At 45.7% G+C, this 20,080-nt stretch overlaps 1 protein-coding gene across 2 annotated transcripts in view; it reads right to left on the bottom strand.

The window, feature by feature from the left end:
* Nucleotides 1-20,080, bottom strand: part of MIER2 (MIER family member 2) — a 74,441-nt gene that overhangs the window by 7,211 nt on the left and 47,150 nt on the right. For both annotated transcript variants that reach the window (XM_032224966.1, XM_032225050.1), the window contains exons 6-10: nucleotides 19,336-19,442; nucleotides 17,462-17,531; nucleotides 14,916-15,067; nucleotides 12,244-12,325; nucleotides 4,353-4,447 (exon numbers count right to left, since the gene is read on the bottom strand). In XM_032224966.1, coding sequence (XP_032080857.1) covers nucleotides 4,353-4,447; nucleotides 12,244-12,325; nucleotides 14,916-15,067; nucleotides 17,462-17,531; nucleotides 19,336-19,442 — 506 coding nt within the window. The remainder of the gene's footprint in view (nucleotides 1-4,352; nucleotides 4,448-12,243; nucleotides 12,326-14,915; nucleotides 15,068-17,461; nucleotides 17,532-19,335; nucleotides 19,443-20,080) is intronic.

Genomic DNA, 20,080 nt, shown 5'->3' with positions numbered 1-20,080 from the left:
AAACCGGGAAGCTTTCAGATTCGGGTTTTCCCAGATGTGCCAACGTGGCTCTCTTAATCAATTGGAACTTTGAGTAATGCTTTGCCTCGGACTCTGATTTACTTTTGGATGCTATTTGGAACGCTGACATAGACATTTTCTCAAAGTTTCATTTTATTAGAGCAGGTATACTGGCACATCTGGGGAAACCTGAATCTGAGAGTTTCGGGGTTTCCCCTTAGTAAGTCAAAAGTCCAAACCCAACCCCTGCACCCATCAGTCCATCACATGGTCCAATTCCCATCTGTCCCAACTCGAAACCTCACTTCAACCACTCCTCCTCCCGATTCAGGAATACCCTGACCTTGACTGAAAAGAAAAATGCTATTATGTTTAACTACATCCCTTCTACTAAATCCCCCCCCCCCCGATCCTAATTTCCCAAGCACAGGAATGTGGCAGCGTGGAAGATTCCGGTGTTAATATGGCTTCCCAAGCTGACATCAACTTCCAGTTTTGCTGGCTGGGGAATTCTGGGAGTTGAAGTCCGCCAGGATTAAAGTCGCCAAGGTTGGAGGCCCCTGCTTTAAAATGTACATTCTCTTCCTACCAACCAGGTATGGGAATCCTCCTGATGCCTTGATAGGTTACAAGGATCAGTATGAGAAGGTGAGTCTTTGAAAGACTCGTGATGACCTGGTTTATGACGATCACAACTTCTGACTGTATCAGGCAGGCTCCATTATGGTTGTATGTCAAGGGCTACTTGTATTCTAATCTGGCGTTCTGTTATTAGGGATGCAATGGCTCAGTGGCTAAGACCCTGAGCTTGTAGATCAGAAAGATCGGCAGTTCAGCAGTTCGAATCCCTAGCGCGGCGTAACGGAGTGAGCTCCCGTTACTTGTCCCAGCTTCTGCCAACCTAGCAGTTCGAAAGCACGTAAAAATGCAAGTAGAAAAATAGGGACCACCTTTGGTGGGAAGGCAACAGCGTTCCGTGCGCCTTCGGCATTAAGTCATGCTGGTCACATGACCATGGAGACGTCTTCGGACAGCACTAGTACTTTGGATTTGAAACAGAGATGAGCACTGTCCCCTAGAGTCAGGAACGACTAGCACATACTGTATTTTTCAGTATAAGATGCACCAAGATTTTGAAGAGGCAATTTTTTTTAAAAAGTTTTTGCACTCTGCAGACCTTCCAAAAACGGCCCGTTTTTCACAAAAACTGCCCTGTTTTCTGTCAAAAAAAGGGTATGCATAGCCGTTAGGAGGCTTGTAGAGTGCTCCTGGGGGCTGGGGGGGACAAAAACGAGCAAAAAACCAGCCTGTTTTTCGCTCATTTCTGTCCAGGAGCACTCCAGCCCCACTCCAGCCCCCGGGAGCACTCTGGAAGCCTCCTAAAGGCTATGCACATCCATTTTTGCAAAGGGGAGGGGTTTCGGGAGGCAAAAAATGCTGTATAAGGTGCACCCAGATTTTCACCCTCTATTTTGAGGGGAAAAGGTGCATCTTATACTCCGAAAAACACGGTATGTGTGAGGGGAACCTTTGCCTTTACCTATATGGGTAGTCCTCGGTTTACAACTACAATGGAGCCCAAATTTAATGACGAGACAGTCATTAAGTGAGTTTTGCCCTATTTTACGACTTTTCTTGCCACAGTGGCTGAGGGAATCACTGCAGTTGTGAAGTTAGTGACATGGTTGTTAAGTGAATAATGTTTTCCTCATTAACTCTGCTTGCCAGAAGGCCGCAAAAGGGGATCGGTGACCCCAGGATACGGCAACCATCATAAATTCATGCCAGCTGCCAAACACCTGAATTTTGATTGTGTGACTACGGGGCTGTTGCAAGTGTGAAAAACGATAAGTCACTTTTTTCAGCGCTGTTGTAACTTCAAAGGGTCACTAAACAAACGGCTGTAAATTGAGGACTGCCTATATAGGGGTTTAATACTTTAATGTCCACCGCCTGACAAGTAGCCGGCGTGCAAGTTACCATAATCAATAAACAATAAATGAAGTACAGCAACTGTGGTTTGTTAAATCAAGTTTAGCATGATCTGCTATAGCAGTGTTTCTCAACCTTGGCAACTTGAAGATGTCTGGACTTCAACTCCCAGGATTCCCCAGCCAGCGAATTCTGGGAGTTGAAGTCCGGACATCTTCCAAGTTGCCAAGGTTGAGAAACACTGTGCTATAGCCACGAAAACCACTCTGGGAACCTCTGGGGCTAAAGAACAGAACAGGACAGATTGAGATAAATAAATGTGGTTTAAAAAAAAAGATTATCTGTTATACTTATAATCCACCCCAGTCCTAAATGATGCTCAGCAGTACACAACATTAAAAGGCATTGCCGTCAAACCCAAAAATTAAACAAAGAGGATGGAATCAATTCACTCAGGACTTCTAGTGGCCAAATGTTTCATTTCACAATGCAGCCTTGGTTTAGAACAGTGATGGAGAATCTTTTCGGCACCGAGTGCCCAAACCAGAACGCATGTGCATGTGCCGAAGCACCGGAAACCCAAAGACCAGCTGGCTGGCAAGTCCATGCCTGTTTTTTGGCTGTTTTTTTTACCAGTTATTGAGCTATTTTCAGGCCATTTTTCAGCCATTTGGGGGGCATTTTTTGGCTGAAAAACAGCCTAAAAACTGCTAACAAAATGGCCTGAAAAACAGCCTGAAAATGGCCTGGGAAACAGCCCCAAAAGCAGTCTGTTTTTTGGTGGTTTTGGCCATTTGTTCGGGCATTTTTAGAGCTATTTTCTGGCTGTTTTCCTGGCTTGAAAAACGGCCCCCAAAATGGCCGTTTTCAGGCTGTTTTCCGGCGCTCCAGCACCCACGAAGAACAGCTGGACAACACATATGCACGCCAAAAACTAGAAGAGCAGCTGGCGACAGTGCGTGTGCCCACAGAGATGGCTCTGCGTGCCGTAGGTTCGCCATTAGAGGTTTAGAAGATAAATAAGGTAGGGTCTACATATACCGTATTTTTCGGAGTATAAGACGCACCGGATTATAAGATGCACCAATATTTTGAAGAGGTAAATTAAAAAAATTTTTTTTTGCACCCTGCAGGCCTCCCAAACCCTCTGCACGCCTCGTTTTTGTGAAAAGCGGGGCATGCAGAGCATTTGAGAGGCCTGCAAAGTGCTCCGAGGGTGGTGGTGGCAAAAATCGGTCCGTTTTTTGTAAAAAAACAGGGCATGCATAGGCTTTGGGAGGCTTGTAGAGTGCTCCTGGGGGCCAAAAACGAGCAAAAAAATGACCCATTTTTCGCTCATTTTTGCCCTTCCCAGCCCCCAGGAGCACTTTGCAGACCTCCCAAACCTTCTGCACGTCCATTTTGGTGAAGGGGATGGGGTTTCGGGAGGCCAAAAATGCTGTATTCAGTGTATAAGACGCACCCAGATTTTCACCCTCTTTTTTGGGGGGGAAGGTGCGTCTTATACTCTGAAGAATACGGTAAGTAGGGCAGCACGATGGCTTAGCAGTTAAGATGCTGGGCTTGTCCGCTGAAGAGCCGACAGTCCAGGTTCCAGACCTGAGTGGGAAGGTAACTCTGTACTCCGTGAAGTCATGACCACGGAAGGCACATCTAAATGGCCTTGCAACAGAGAGGAGCACCACTCCTAGAGTCAGTTATGACTAGCAGAATAAAATGGCTGCCTGAGGAATTCTAGGACTTGAAGCCCACAGGTCTTTTATGTCAGGCATGCCTCATTCAACACCCAAGAAAGAAAACTCCCAACTCCATTGATTTAGAAAAAAAGGTACTTCTACTGAATGTGAAATGAAAACAGCGAAAGTGAAGCGAGATCTGGGGCAAAAAAGCGTGAACTTGTACATGTCAAACATTTACCCAAACCCCTCCTCCCAGTTACCCCCGCCTAAATGTCCAATTTGCAACTCCCAAGGTGTCATGTGGGGTGCATCTTCAGGTGGCCTCATCCGGCTGGTATGCACAGATGGTTGACCTTGACCAAACACAAACACCAGCATGTGCAGAAGATGGTGAGAACAAAACTCCCTCTTTTGTGATATCTCCTCCGGCACGGTTCCCCTCCCAAATACCATAAACCCCCTCCCTCCCCGTTACTATGGCAGCCGATAGCAAGCAAGCAATATAGAGGCTGACACTTTAACTTGCCAAGGTTGGACACCCCAGGTCTAAATTGTCATCACGATGCCCAAAGTTGCCAGGCCATGCAAGAAGGTTAAGAAGGGGCAAGAAGGGAAGTCATCCTCCTGCAACTTAGCCTTATCCTCTGTCCTTTTGCAATGGAGCCACAATCCTACTTAGGATGCTCCAGAGGCTCCTACAGGTACTTGGCTGGTTTTGAAAGTGGGTGACTTTAAAATTACCTTGTTGGCTTGGATAAGGTGGAAGTTTTTTCCATGCACCCGGAATCCATGTTCAAAGTTCCTGCATTCTTCTTCACTCCAGGCACACAGCTCATCTGGAAGAGGGAGAGAAGCAATCAAGAACAGAACGCCAGCCCTTCGAGGTAGGCCAGGTCACGATATAAGGGCTACCAGAAATACTAGAATTTCGACTTTATTGCTATAGGTCAGTGGTGGCTAACCTTTTTCGCATCGAAAAGTGGGGGGAGTGCAGTGGGGTCGTGCGCGGGCATGCTCCCCCTAAAATTCTATGCGTGCGACCCTCCCACGTGCATGCTCGTGATACCCCCCCCCTTTGGCATCCATTAGGACCCGTTTTTTGCCCTCCCCAGGCTTCAGAGGCTTTCTAGGAGCCTGGGGAGGGTGAAAACGGCCTCCCCTGCCCCCCTGCAGGCCCTCAGGAGGCTTCAGGGGGCTTCCCTAAAGGCTCTGGAGGGCGAAAAACAGCCCTATAAGCAACCCAGATGTTCGGGAATAAATTTCCTGTTTGCCCGTAGGGCCGTTTTTCACCCTCCAGAGCCTTCAGGGAAGCCCCCTGAAGCCTCCCGAGGGCGAAAAACCGGAGGTCACATCCAGGTTGCCCGTAGGACCGTTTTCCGCCCTCCGGAGGCTTCAGGGGGCTTTCCCGAAGTCTCCGGAGGATGAAAAGCAGCAGAAAATGAAAGCCAAAGTCAGCTGGCCAGCGCATGCATGCGCACTGGAGCTGGGAGGGCAACGTCTCGCATGCCCTAACAAATGGCGCCATAAATGGCCATTGGTTCGCCATCACAGCTATAGGTTATAAGAGCAGAATCTTAAAAGCCATAAAAAAAAAGAATCAAAGTAGGAGAAACAAGCTTTTTTTCTCTTATTTTCTTGTCCTAAAGTCATATTTTTCTGACAGTAGAATGCAGTCTGTCTCTACGATCACCTTTGTACAGGTAGTTCTCAACTTAAAACAGGGTTTTTTTGGCCATTGTTCACACAACTATTGCAGCAGCCCCAGGGTCACATGATCAAAATTAAAACATTTGGCAAGTGACTCATATTTAAGATGGTTGCAGTGCCCTGGGGTCATGGGATCACCTCTTGCGACCTTCTTGACAAGTGAAGTCAATGGGGAAGCCGGATTAATTTAACAAGAATTCATTAACTCACTTAACAACTGCAGTGATTCACTTAACAACTGGGGCCAGAAATGTGGTCAAATGGGGGCAAAACTCACTTAACAACTCTCTCTTAGCAAAAGAAATTTTGGGGTTTAATTGTGGCCCTAAGTTGAGGACTATTAGAAAGAAAGAAAGAAAGGAAGGAAGGAAGGAAGAAAGAAAGAAAGAAAGAAAGAAAGGAAGGAAGGAAGGAAGAAAGAAAGAGGTTGGAATGAATGAAGGAAGAAAGGAAGAGATAAGGAAAGAAAAAAGAGAAAGGAAGGGAGGAAGGAAGGTGGGTGGGTGGGTGAAAAGAAGGAAGGAGAGAAAGATACATATACATACACACACACACAGAGACATTAGATAGGTAGGTAGGTAGGTAAATAGGTAAAATAGAGATATAGATATAAATAGATAGATAGATGGACACACAGATAGGTTTGATAGATAGATAGATAAAGATCAGTGATGGCGAACATTTTTTCCCCTCGGGTGCCAAAAGCACATGTACACACGCTATCGTGTGCATGTGCATGCGTGCCCTGTAATTAAATGCCGTGTTGTTCCCACCTGCGCGTGCGACACCCCTACACTACCCCCCGTGCATGCGTGCATGGCTTTCTTGGAGCCTGGGAAGGGCGAAAACAGCCCCCCAGAGGTTTTTAGGAGGCCAGAAATGGCCCATTTCCCGACTTCTGGTGGGCCCATTTTTCACACTCCCCAGGCTTCAGGAGGCTTTACTGAAGCCTGGGGAGGGCGAAAACGGCCTCCCCATGCCCTCTGGAAGTCTGAAAATCAGCTGGGCAGCATGCACATGCACGGTGGAGCTGACATGGAGCAATGCCTTCCGTGCCCTCAGATATGGTTCCGCGTGCCACCTGTGGCATGCGTGCCATAAGTTCTCCATCATAGATATAGATGGATAGATAGAAATAGATGAGATAATTGGATAGATATAGATAGGATAGATGGATAAAGATAGATAGACAGATAGAGATAATTATATATATATATATATATATATATATATATATATATAGATAGATAGATAGATAGATAGATAGATAGATAGAAGTGGTTAGATATAGATAGATAGATAGATAGACAGACAGACAGATAGGTAAGATAGAGATAGATCTAAATAGAAAGATAAATGGATAGATCGATATAGATGATAGATGGACAGATATAGATAGATAGAAATAGAAAGATATATAGATATGTGGATAGATATAGATAAGATGGATAGATACAGATGGATAAGATAGATAGATAGAAATAGATGAGATAGTTGGATAGAGAGATAAGATAGATAGAAATAGAAAGATATATAGATATGTGGATAGATATAGATAAGATAGATGGATATAAATAGATAGATAGATAGATAAATAGATAGATAAGATAGAGATAGATATAAATAGAAAGATAAATGGATAGATATAGATGATAATGGACAGATAGAGATAGATGAGATAGATATATAAATATAAATAAAAAGATATATAGATATAAGTGGATAGATATAGATAAGATAGATGGATAGATATAGATAGAAAGAGAGAGATAGATAAGATAGATGGACAGATAAAGATAGATAGGATAGATATAAATAGAAAGAAGGAAAGAAAGATAGATAGATAGCAGTGGTGGGTTTCAAATCCTGTTCCAACCAGTATGGTTGGAAAGGGGCCAGCAGTGTCCTCATGGATGTGCGCTGCGCGCGCATGTGTTCAAACACCTGTGATACTCCGCGACGCTCCAGCTGCTCCACAGAGTGTCGCTCAGGTGCTGTACACACCATGCGCCTGTGCTGAAGCGCAAAAACCTTTAAACTCTGATAAGGAGTTCAGGCGGGCCCTCCGGAGCACTTTACCGGAACGGTATCTGGGGTTCCGGGCTGGCTCCGGTACTTGTGTATCGGGGCGTACCGCCTGCAACCCACCACTGATAGATAGATACAGATAAGATAGATGGACAGATAGAGATAGATAAAATAAATAAATAGATAGATAAGATAGATATAGACAAGATAGATGGACAGATAGAGACAGATAAGATAGATATCCTCTTTTTCCTAAACTTTTAAGAAATTAGAGCACTCCAAGTAGAATTTTTTTAAGCTGTTCAGATTTTTTCTTTTATTTTTAAAGGAGAAATATGGTTCAGTCCCCAAGCACTGACTGAGATGTTCCTCTGGTCTTGCCGGATCGTTCTGCAACGAGATCCTGACTTTATTGGAAGTAACTGCATTTAATTGTTGCATCGATCGCTGATCCACGATTCTTTCTTTCAAGGCCGAAGACGTAGGAGTGCCTTGGAAACGGCCTGTTCTTTCGACTTTCGCACAGTGCACAAGCTACGCGGGAACTGCTTAGCAAGATCTGAGAGGGAGAGGAGAGGGTGCAAGAATTCAGGCAACCGGATGATAGCTAGTCCTCGACTTATGACGGGCCCAAAATGCCTGTGGTTAAGCGAGACGTTCATTTAGTTTTGCCCCATTCTGCAACTTTTCTTGCCACAGTTGTTAAGCGAATCACTACAGCTGTTACATTAGTCACACGGTTGTTCAGAATGGGGCATTCACAACTTCTGGAGGCAATTTCTTTTCCACTGATTAATTGTTCTAACTGTCAGGAAATTTCTCCTTAGTTCTAAGTTGCTTCTGTCCTTGATTAGTTTCCACCCATTGCTTCTTGTCCTGCCTTCAGGTGCCTTGGAGAATAGTTTGACTCCCTCTTCTTTGTGGCAGCCCCTGAGATATTGGAAGACTGTTATCATGTCTCCCCTAGTCCTTCTTTTCATTAAACTAGACCTACCCAGTTCCTGCAACCGTTCTTCATATGTTTTAGTCTCCAGTCCCTTAATCATCTTCGTTGCTCTTCTCTGCACTCTTTCTAGAGTCTCCACATCTTTTTTATACTGTAGAGACCCAAACTGGATGCCGTATTCCAAGTGTGGCCTCACCAAGGCCTTATAAAATGATATTAACACTTCACGGGATCTTGATTCTCTCTTTCTGTTTATGCAGCCTAGAACTGTGTTGGCTTTTTTGGCAGCTGCTGCACACGGCTGGCTCCTATTTAAATGTTTGTCCACTAGGACTCCAAGATCCCTTTCACAGTTACTACTGTTGAGCAAGGTACCACCTATCCTGTACCTGTGCATTTCGTTTTTGTTGCCTAAACACAGAACCTTACTCTTTTCACCATTGAATTTCATGATAGCAATCTTCCAATGTTTTTTTTTAAAGAGTTTTATTATTTTTCTGTTACAAAAATAAACATTCCATCTTTCTTTATGTCGTCTGGGTACCAACATCTCTGTGCAACATCATTCCTCACTTACCTCATTTTTCACATTCGTATTAACCTTATTTCCCTAAGTTTAGTATTACATTATATTAAGCATTTAAACATGAGAAAACTCTCCATTTATCTTAATATCTTCTAGTAATGGTGTCAGATTAACATTAAACATCATTATTCTCATCATACACATACTAGCAGTTTTTATCTTATTTAAATCTCTATCTAAATATACTGTCTACTTATTTTTTTGCCTTCTTCATTTCCAAACTCCTTTTCTCTTCTCCAACCATTGGTAAAATACTTCCCAAATCATATAGTATATTTTTTGGACTATGAGACGCACTGGAGTATAAGATGCACCATGATTTTGAAGATGTAAATGAAAAAAAAAGTTTTTGCACTTTGCACGCCTCATTTTTTGCAAAAAAAAAAAAAAGGGCATACAGATCTTTGGGAGGCTTGTAGAGTGCTTTGGGGGGGGGGGGCTGGGGGTTGCGAGGGCAAAAATGGCTGATGTTTTGCTCTTTTTTGCCCTCCCCAGCCTTCAGGAGCACTTTGCAAGTCTCCCAAACCCTCTGCACATCCATTTTTACAAACAGGGTAGGGTATCAGTAGGCCAAAAATGCTGTATTCAGTGTATAAGACGTAGCCAGATTTTCACCCTCTTTTTTGAGGGAAAAGGGTGCGTCTTATACTCTGAAAAATACGGTAATATTCAATTTGCTCTTTCTCCTTAATTGCTAATGTTAATCTGTTCATTTCTGCACATTCTAATATTTTCCTTATCAGATTATTATCAATAGGAATCTCTACATTTTTCCAATGTTGTGCAAATACAGGCAGTGTTCCAAGGTTTGAGGGGCTGCCAGAAAGAAGAGGGAGTCAAGCTATTCTCCAAAGCACTTGAAGGCAGGACAAGTAGCAATGGGTGGAAACTAATCAAGGAGAGGAGCAACCTTGAACTAAGGAGAAATGGCCTGACAGTTAGAACAATTAATCAGTGGAACAACTTGCCTCCAGAAGTTGTGGATGCTCCAACACAGGAGGATTTTAAGAAGAGATTGGACAGCCATTTGTCTGAAATGGTATAGGATTTCCTGGTTGAGCAGGGGATTGGAGTAGAAGACCTCCAAGGTCCCTTCCAACTCTGTTATTCTGTCATATAGAAGCTGGAAGAGGAAATTCAACCGCTGATTGAACCTCCTTCAGACATACACAATGATTTAGATCAGGGATGTCAAACTCAAGACCCGGGGCCCAGATCCAGCCCACATGGTGCTTAGATATGGCCCATGGGGCCACCCTGAAAACAGCAAAGGACCGGTCCGCAGTGCTTCTGCAAGTGAAAATGGAGCTTCCGAGGGCCGTGTGCTGGCAGAACACTCAGGCCATCATAGGCACCCCCGACACAAGTGATGTTGAACTGCCCCCCACCCTGCCGAAGTTTTTTGGCCTGCCACACTTTCTATTATTCTGCTATGCATTTTTCTATTATGGGAAAATGGGAGGAGGAATTGTACGGAGTTAGATGCTATGTAGCCATAACAACATTCTTTCTAGAAAGCCAAGGTCATCCTTTGTCTCTGCACCTGACTGGAACTGGATGGGTGGAAGCTGCCAGGATGACAGTGGGAGATTGGACCATGTGATGGACTTGTGGGTGTGGGGGCAAGATCCTGAACTTTCAACTGGGTGGGGAAAACCGGGAAGCTTTCAGATTTGGGTTTTCCCAGATGCGCCAACATGGCTCTCTTAATCAATTGGAATTTTGAGCAATACTTTGCCTTGGACTCTGATTTACTTTTGGATGCTATTTGGAACCCTGACACCAAGCATGGCTTGATAATGTAGTCAACATTCTCCGTCTTAATCACAGTCCTGGTTTGGTTGACGTCTCAGAGCTAAGTGTAATAAGGCTCAGTGAGGTGTTCAAACCCTCCCTTGATTAATTCTTCATTAACTCTCGTCCTTAAATCCACCTGGATATTGGGGTTGATGGGCTCTGTGCGGCTGATGCTTTCAACCACGTCTTTGGCAGGATGGGTCTTTCGTTAATCCAGCAGCCCTTCTCTTCACATTAAGAGCTGAGATTAAACTGGAGATCCAAGTTTAGAACTCTGCTCAGGGGTGAAATTGATCCATGCGTAACCTTTACCTTTAATCAACCTCTTTTTCTTTTCTTTTCTTTTTAATTTCCACCCCACTTTCCTTTCTATTTCTACAACAGTTCATTTAATGACAACCGTTCAAAGTTATGTCACTGAAATAAAATGGAACCTGTTTATAAGTATACTTTTAAAAGGAGAAGGTATGTAAAATTAGCAATACGGAAATATTTTCTGGAATATAATTATTAATGCCACTAATATTAAATGGAGCTTGCTCAGATGCTGAAATACACCGTGCAAATTAGAGAATGGAAGGGAGAAAAAGAGAGGGAAAGAGAGAAAGGAGACAGGAAAGAGGGAAGCAGAAGGGAGGAAAAGAGAAGGAGAGAGGGAAGATGTGGAAAGAGGGGAGAGGAGAGGGAGAGAACAAGGAGAAGTAGAGAAGAGGGAAGAAAAGGGGTAGGGAGGAGGAGAAGAGAGGGAGAGAAGAAAGGTTGAAGATGAAACAGACTATAATATGGTATGTGGAAAGCAGAAGAGCAAATGAAAGTTGATGAGGCTTGATGGTAAAAGAGGAATTGATATAATATGGAATATTTTTTTAAAAAATGTTTGTTAAGATATAATGGTATACTTTGGATTGTATGCATGTTAAAAAATAAAAATGAAACCTTTTTACAACAGAAAAAAAGTGACTTATGTCGGGTTTTTTTCACACTTAACAGCCATTGCAGCATCCCTATACAGTAGCGACATGATCAAAATTCAGACACTTGGCAACTGACTCATATTTATGACAGTTGCAGTGTCCTGGGGTCAGGTGATCCCCTTTTGCGACCTTCTGACCAGCAAAGACCACGGGGAAATGAGATTCACTTCACCACCGTGCGACTCACTTAACAGCTGCAAGCGATTCGCTTGACCACGCTAGCGAGAAAGGTCGGAAAACGGGCCAAAGCTCACTTAACAAATGTCTCACTTTAGCAACAGAAATGTTGGGCTCAACTGTGGTCGTAAGTCGAGGAACGTTCCTGACTTCTTGCCAAGCATTATCTGCTACAGAGTGGCGTTTGGAAGATATCGGTTGGGCAGCTCTCCAAGCCTGAAAAAGCTCTGTAGTTGTGAAATCTCTCGAAAGACTCCTGGCTGGGACTTTGCTGGAGAGGAATTCCCTTTAACCTAAATAAAAGAGGTTTTACCGGGACAAGGAGTCGGCTTTGTGCTTTTGGGGAGCCTAGGTCAGAACACAAACAATAGAAAGATAGAAAGAAGAGGAAGATAGAAGAACTGCCTTCTGTCTCACCTCGAATGACCTTCACATTGAACCGGAGTCGCCGCAAAGCTTCTTCTGCATTGAAGTTACACTTCACCAATTCGTAGAGGGCCTGTGGGGGACACAATCGCACAGGGAGGCGGGATGATCAGAAAAGCAGCTTTGGCTACGAGGACAAGTAAGAGGCTGCTGAGAAACAAGAACCTGAGCAGGGAAGGGGATGGGAAGAAGGAGCAAGACCTTGTCATTGTCTATCACCGTGCAAAAAAACCTATGGGATAACAATGGCTAAGAAGGGACTCAGCTCAACTGCAGCACATTATGAAGAAACGTATGCAAGAAAACAACCACGTTAAGGGGCCCTCAAGGACCACACAGTCATTTTCTTCCATGTCCTCATCTTCCTCTCCTGCTCAACCTCCTCCTCTATGTTCTGCACCCATGTCCTGCTTCTCCACCACCACCTCCTCCTCTCCATGTCTTCCTCCATGTCCTCCACCTGTTCTCCTCCATGTCCTCCTTCTCCACCACCTCCTCCTCTCCTTGTCCTCCTCCTCCACCACGTCCTTCTTCTCTACCCCCTCCTCCTCCTCTCAATGTCCCTGTCCCCCTTCTCCACCTCCTCCATGTCCTCCTCCTGCTCCACTTCTCCTCCTCCGCCTCCATGTCCTGCTTCTCCACCACCACCTCCTCATCCTCTCCATGTCTTCCTCCATGTCCTCTATCTATTCTCCTCCATGTCCTCCTTCTCTACCACCTCCTCCTCTCCATGTCCATGTCCTCCTTCTCCACCTCCTTCTCCACCTCTTCCATAACTCTCCTCCTGTTCCACTTCTCCTGCTCCTCCATGTCCTTCTTTTCCACCACCACCTCCTGCTCTCCATGTCTTCCTCCATGTCCTCCTTCTTCACCACCTCCTCCTCTCCATGTCCTCCTCTTTCACCACGTCCTCCTTCTCTATCACCACCTCCTCCTCTCCATGTCCATTTCCTCTTTCTCCACCTCCTCCACCTCCTCCATGTCCTCCTCCTGCTCCACTTCTCCTCCTCCTCCATGTCCTGCTTCTCCACCACCACCTCCTCCTCCTCTCCATGTCCTCTGTCTATTCTCCTCCATGTCCTCCTTCTCCACCTCCTCCATATCTCTCCTCCTGCTCCACTTCTCCTCCTCCTCCATGTCCTCCACCTCCTTCTCCACCTCCACCTCCTGTTCCCTTCTAGCAGTGACATCTTTGGGTAATAAAACATCTGCACGAAACCAACCAAGCTCAGAGAGCACCAAGGATCCCTCCATTGGCATCGAGATATTCGTTGTCAAAGACCTTGACATCTTAGCAGGGCTTAGAAACATCCTTCTTCTCCAAGAGAAGATAATATCTGTAGCTCAGGGTTAATCTGTGCAGTCCTTGGTGCTCTCTGAGCTGGCTGTCTTCCCCCGCACCCCCCAACTAGGTAACATCTTCCTCAGTCAAGCACCTGCCAACTTTAGCATCTAGTACAGGGATGACTAACCTTTTTGTTGACGTGTGCCAAAAGTGCACCCATAATGCAATGCGCGTGCGCCCCCCTGTGTACCCCACCCCCCCCTGTGCATGGACATGTGACCACCTGAGTGACCCTCGAATCCTGCACATATGTGCGTGACCCCGCCATGCCCCATTTTGGGCCTAGTAGGCCTCTCTGCAGTCTCCTGGGAGCAAAAATGGGCCCGGGGAGGCGGGGGGGGGGCGCTGCATCCCCTTGCCTGTGCATGTACATCCCCCACATGCGCCCCACCCCCCGTGCATGCGTGGCATGATCTGAAAAATCAGCTGGCCGTAAAAACGATGCATGCCGAGGGGCGTGGCCAGCATTGCAGTGACACGACACATTCTCCAGGGGCTCCGAAGAACCGTCGATATCCCTGCCGTCTTGGGGATCCCTTGAGGATCATAACTGTCTTGTAGGGACGGTGAAAAATCATACATGCTATAGGTTCGCCATCACGGATCTAGTAGCTAAAGCTTTGTCTGACCTGGGCATGTCTTTTGCACAAATGTTAAGTTAAGAATCACTGTTAGGGCTGAAACACCTTTAAAGGCAGGCTATTCTATTTCTTTTTAGTTGCCCTAGTACAGCGATGGCGAACCTTTTCGGCACTGTGTGCCCAAACCGGAACTCACGGCGGCACGTCCCTGTGCGTGCGTCAGAGCACCAGAAACTTGAAGAACAGCATGCGCACCGGCCACCTGGTTTTAGGTTTCCAGTCTGGGCAAAGACCATGAGTGCAGCTGCCCTAGGCCTGTGATGGAGAACCTATGGCACACATGCCAGAGGTTGCCCGTAGAGCCCTCTCTGGGGGCATGCGTGCCGTTGCCAGCTGCTCTTCTGGTTTCCAGCGTACACATGCGCACTGGCTAGCTGGTCTTTCGAATTCTGACACTGCAGCGTATACAAAGACCAGCTGGCCAGTCCACATGCACGCGCCGGAAACCAGAAGATCAGCTGGCAACGGCCCACTGACACGGCTCTGCGTGCCACCTCTGGCACATGTACCATAGGTTCGCCATCACAGCCCTAGTGTCCTTCTCTGCTTGAGGGGAGGTTTGAGGCGGCATCAGCATTTTAAAATTAACCCATTAATCAATCTTCCTACTGCTCACGAGCGTTTTCCTTGCAGCAATCTCCCTCGTGATGGGGGAGACTTAGCCAGACAGCACTCACTTGTTCGTTATCCTTCACCATCTCTCCTTCGGGAAGCCTGGCATTGGAGACTTCATCCCATCTCCTCTTGATGGCTCGGAAGAGGAATTCTTCCACCTCCCTCTCCGGGAGGATGTTTGGGTCCCACAGCAACTGGTCATCGTTTTCATAGACTAGGCGAAGAAAGAAACAGTGAGTGAGTGAAACGGAGAGAGGGAGAGAAAGAGAAAGAGAGAGATTAAACCCAGAGTTTAGTTTAGTGATTAAGGTCTTGGCCTAGAAATCAGGAAATTATGAGTTTCCGTCCCACTTTAAGCATGAAAGTCGAGATTTGACAGGAAGTTCTCCAGCTGGACAGATGTGGGGGATGTGAGCTCTGAAGAGTCTCACATGAACCTGTCTGATAAACCAACTTCAGCCATAGCAACTGAACAGGAGTGTTGGGGCGAGATGAAAGACTGGTAAGAAAATTCATTTAACCCAATCATAAATCAAAACTTGGAAAAGGCAAAGAATCTTGAGAGTACAAATAGTATTAATAGACAGATCTGGATTTTAGCAAAAGGAAAGAAAAAAAGGGAAAATGGAGGGTTGAAACACTAGCCCTCCCCCAAGCCAATTGTTTCTGTCCGAAACAATTCGGACAAAAAGGGAGAAAGCAGAGAAGTGACAAACCCACTCAAATACAAACTCTAAATTTGGTTTTGGATTTGAACTAGAAACCAAACATTCCGAAGGAATTACTTCGTCCTAATTTCTTCCAACTAATATATCTTAAGCAACTCCAATCAATGAGAGGTGGAATGCAACAAGGAAGAAAGAACACTTTTTCTCACTGACAACAGATAACCTAATCTTGCCTGTGCGGGAAGTTTTAAATAACCAACTGCCATAAATCAGAACTTGGGAAAGCAGGAGCCGAAGAGAAACATATCCAAGTTTGGTTGTATGCAAGTGTGTTCCAATTAATATATTTTGAGCAACTGTAACCAACGAGAGGTGGAAAGTAGCAAGGGAAAAATAATAAAAAAATCAAGAACTGGGAAAATACAAAAGTTTTTTTCTTTTTTTTCTGCAAAAGTTCAAGATGGCTCCAGCTTCTCTTCCATTTTCACACTTGTTGAATTAGCTAAATTTAAGGTGGACCAGAACTTCAAAATAAGATCTGTATAACTAATTGCAATTTTGGAACTGGGCATTAAAGAAGAACAAAAGACCAAGATGGCTCCCGTCGCTCTTCTCCACAGCAGCTGAATTAGCTAAATTTAAGGTGGACCAGAACTTTGAAATAAGAATTGTATAAAACTGTAACTTTGGAACTGGACATTATGGAAAGGTGGGAATTTGAAGAACTACGTGAAATTATAAAAAATATGCATAAATCATTAAAATCGAGCCTAAATAGAATTCTGAATTCAGGGAAGCAGGTATTTAAAGAAGAAGGGAAGGAAGAGGGGGGGAGGGAGAATTAAAGTGAGAAATAAAAAGCAGACAAAAAACTTCACTGGGTGTGGCAGTGGTATAGGGAAAATCAATTACAGGAGATGGTGAGTTCTAATCCCGCTTTAGGCATGAAACACGGCTAGGTGACTTTGGACCAATCACCAGGAGATGGTGAGTTCTAATCCTGCCTTAGGTATGAGAGGCAGCTGGATGACTTTGAGCTAATGAACAGAAGACTTAAAATTCTAGTTCCGTCTTAGGCATGAAAGCCAACTGGGTGACTTTGGGCCAATCACCAGGAGACGGTGAGTTTCAGTCCTGCTTTAGGCATGAAAGCCCGCTGGGCGACTTTAGGCCAGTCCTTCTCTCTTAGCCCAACCCATCTCACAGGACTGTTGTGGGGAAAACAGGAAGGAGGGATAAAAATCAAATAAATAATGAAATAAGCAAGCAAGCAAGCAATTTCTCCATTCCCGTTACAAGGAATCTAGGAAACTGGTTCAACCAAACTCAGTCCTACGCCCTAGTGGTTACACACATGACAATTGTGCGACCAATGTTCAGCACTTTAACACTGACGCGAGAACCTCAATTAAAAACTCAAATAAGTTTGTAAAGAAGAAGGCAAAGTGTTCAAGCAACAAGGCTTGTTCTTTTAATTGTCTGCAAAAACACTGCAAATTTTCACTCCCCCCCCTCACCCCCCAGGGGCTATTTCTTAGCTTTTCCAAAACTTTGAAATCCTCAGCTGGTATTGTCTAAGGACAGCCCAATTTGCACAGTTCTTGGCCCTGAAGGTTAACTTCTAGGACAGGGCTCAGCAAACGGTGGCTCATCCCTTTGCTGTGGCTTCCTGTCGCCGGTCGGCTCCACAGTTGATAGGGCTTTGGGTTAGGACAGGTAGAGGAAAAAGGATGCCACACTAGGAGGAGACTCTATGGTGGGGGAACCGGACATCCGGTCGGCTCCAGAATTGAACTGGGGGGGCTTCTGGTTAGGACCTTTGTGGCTCTTTTGAGTGTTTAAGGTTGCCGACCCTTGGTCTAGGAAGAGAGATTAAAGACACCCATACAGCACCGCCGAAGGCTAAAACAACAAGGCTCCGCGCAAGAAATATTGCTCACCTTTTTCACCCTGCCTGTTCAAGTGCAAGAGAGGGATGATGGCCTGGTACTGAGGTCCCACCATGATCTCCTAAAAGGGAGTAAAATGTGTAGATATTATAAGCGGAAGGACGCCATCTTTGAGGGTGGAGGGGATAAATTGCACCTGCAAAACGGATACCTATTTCCTTAACTGAAATCTCTAAGAAGCTTCGGTGGTACAGGTAATCAGGGCTGGGCTCAGGGGTGAAATCCAGCAGGTTCTGGAGAACCAGTAGCAGAAATTTTGAGTAGTTCAGAGAACCGGAAAATGCCACCTCTGGCTGGACGCAGAGTGGGATGGGAATGGAGGTTTTGCAGTATCCTTCCCCTGCCATGCCCACCAAGCCACGCCCACAGAACCAGCAGTAAAAAAACTGAATATTTCACACTGGGTTCGCTGCTATGGGTTCGCTGCTATGGGTTCGCCTGGGATCGGGAGAACCTGTAGCTAACGTTATGGCTGATTCGGAGAACCTCCAAATCCCACCCCTGGCTGCCACCCCCCTCTCAGGAGTCTCCACGTGGCCAGCTTTGGATGCGAGGTAAGTGCAGGACCTGTGCGGAGGCTCAGGGAGAGGGGAAAACGTGCCTTTCAGAAGACCGGAAACAGGCGGGAGTGCCTCCGGAGCCCAGGGGAGGCAGTTTTCGCCTTCCCGGAGGCTCGGGGAAAGTGAGCACTCAGCAAACTGGTCGGTAGACCGGTTGAAACACACCACTGACTCACTGTGAGGCCTGCAGCCATCTTTTCTTTTGGATCTTTGGATCCTGCCACACTTTCTATTATTCTGCTATGCATTTTCTATGGTGGGAAAATGGGAGGGGGGATTGTACGGAGTTAGACGATATGTAGCCATAACAAAATTCTTTCTAGAAAGCCAAGGTCATCCTTTGTCTACACCTTACCTGAACTGGATGGGTGCTTAGATCTGGCCCATGGGGCCACCCTGAAAACAGCAAAGGACTGGCCCGCAGTGCCTCTGCAAGTGAAAATGGAGCTTCCCGAGGGCCGCGTGCAGCCCTCCCGAGCTCCGTTTTCGCTGGCAGAGCACTCAGGCCATCATAGGCACCCCCGACACAAGTGACGTTGAACTGCCCCCCCCCCTCTGCCGAGGTTCTTTGGCCTGCCACACTTTCTATTATTCTAGTATGCATTTTTCTAGTATGGGAAAATGGGAGGAGGGATTGTACGGAGTTAGATGCTATGTAGCCATAACAAAATTCTTTCCAGAAAGCCAAGGTCATCCTTTGTCTTTGCACCTCACCGGAATTGGATGGGTGGAACTGCCAGCATGGCAATGGGAGATTGGACCATGGGATGGATTTGTGGGTGTGGGAGCAAGATCTTGAACTTTCAAGAGCCGAGGTGGCGCAGTGGTTAGGGTACAGTACTGCAGGCTACTTCAGCTGACTGTTATCTGCAGTTCAGCGGTTCTAATCTCACCGGCTCAAGGTTGACTCAGCCTTCCATCCTTCCGAGGTGGGTGAAATGAGGACCCAGACTGTGGGGGCAATATGCCGACTCTGTAAACCGCTTAGAGAGGGCTGAAAGCCCTATGAAGCGGTATATAAGTCTAACTGCTATTGCTATTGCTATTGCTTTCAACTGGGTGGGGAAAACCGGGAAGCTTTCAGATTCGGGTTTTCCCAGATGTGCCAACATGGCTCTCTTAATCAATTGGAACTTAGAGCAATCCTTTGCCTTGGACTCTGATTTAATTTTGGATGCTATTTGGAACCCTGACACTCACTGCATCCTGATTGTGAGGCGAGAGCTCCACCTCTAGGCCACCACACACCACTCAGGCCCCCTGTGCTAATGAGGGGTGGCAATTATGGGATGCCAAAGCCCTTACCTTCTTGCAGTCATTAGGAGCGATGGAATCTTCTTCGGAGTCTTCAGCTGAGAAGGAAGCACAAGGCGAAGAACAAGGAGCCTTTTCTCCATCTGCCACAAAATTAGCTTGGGGGGGGGGGGGGAAGAAAAGACAAAAATGACCTCTTTCCGCTTTTAATTGAGAAAATTGTTTTTTTGGGGGGTGGGTGGGGTAGTCCTTGGTGGTCTCTGAGCTTGGCTGCTTTTTTTTTTTTTTTTGCAGATGTTTCATGACCCAAACTAGGCAACATCATCGATACTAGAAGCGAATGGGGGTTTGCTGAGAGCATGGGAGTTGAGACCGAATCCTACCGCCTTGTAGCACGGATTATATTACCTAGTTGGGTTATGAGACGTTTGCAAGGAAACAACCAAGCTCAGAGACCAACAAGGGACCTCACACTTCAGCCCTGAGCTCCCCCATTTGGTTTTGTCAATAACGAAGCAGAGAACAAGCAGAGGACACTTAACAACTGTTCTAAAGCGGTTTAGGACAATTTGGAGTCCAATTGGATAATTATTTTGTCGACCAATGAAGTCACAAATATCGACTCTCTTTGCGTAGATATTATCTCTGGTTTTTTTTTTTTAATCTTGATTTAGTCAGATTGTAACTTGATGTTTCTTCCAATACTTTCGCCATTGATTCTGTAGCAGTTTGTAGCTATACTATAGCTAACTATATTCGTATACAGTTTTTATGTTTTAATATTCTCCTTGCAGAT

Source organism: Thamnophis elegans, chromosome 1 (assembly GCF_009769535.1).
Source record: "Thamnophis elegans isolate rThaEle1 chromosome 1, rThaEle1.pri, whole genome shotgun sequence".
Classification (NCBI taxonomy): Eukaryota; Metazoa; Chordata; class Lepidosauria; order Squamata; family Colubridae; genus Thamnophis; species Thamnophis elegans.
The sequence above is the reverse complement of the archived record's forward strand: the minus strand, read 5'-3'. Positions and strand labels throughout refer to the sequence as shown.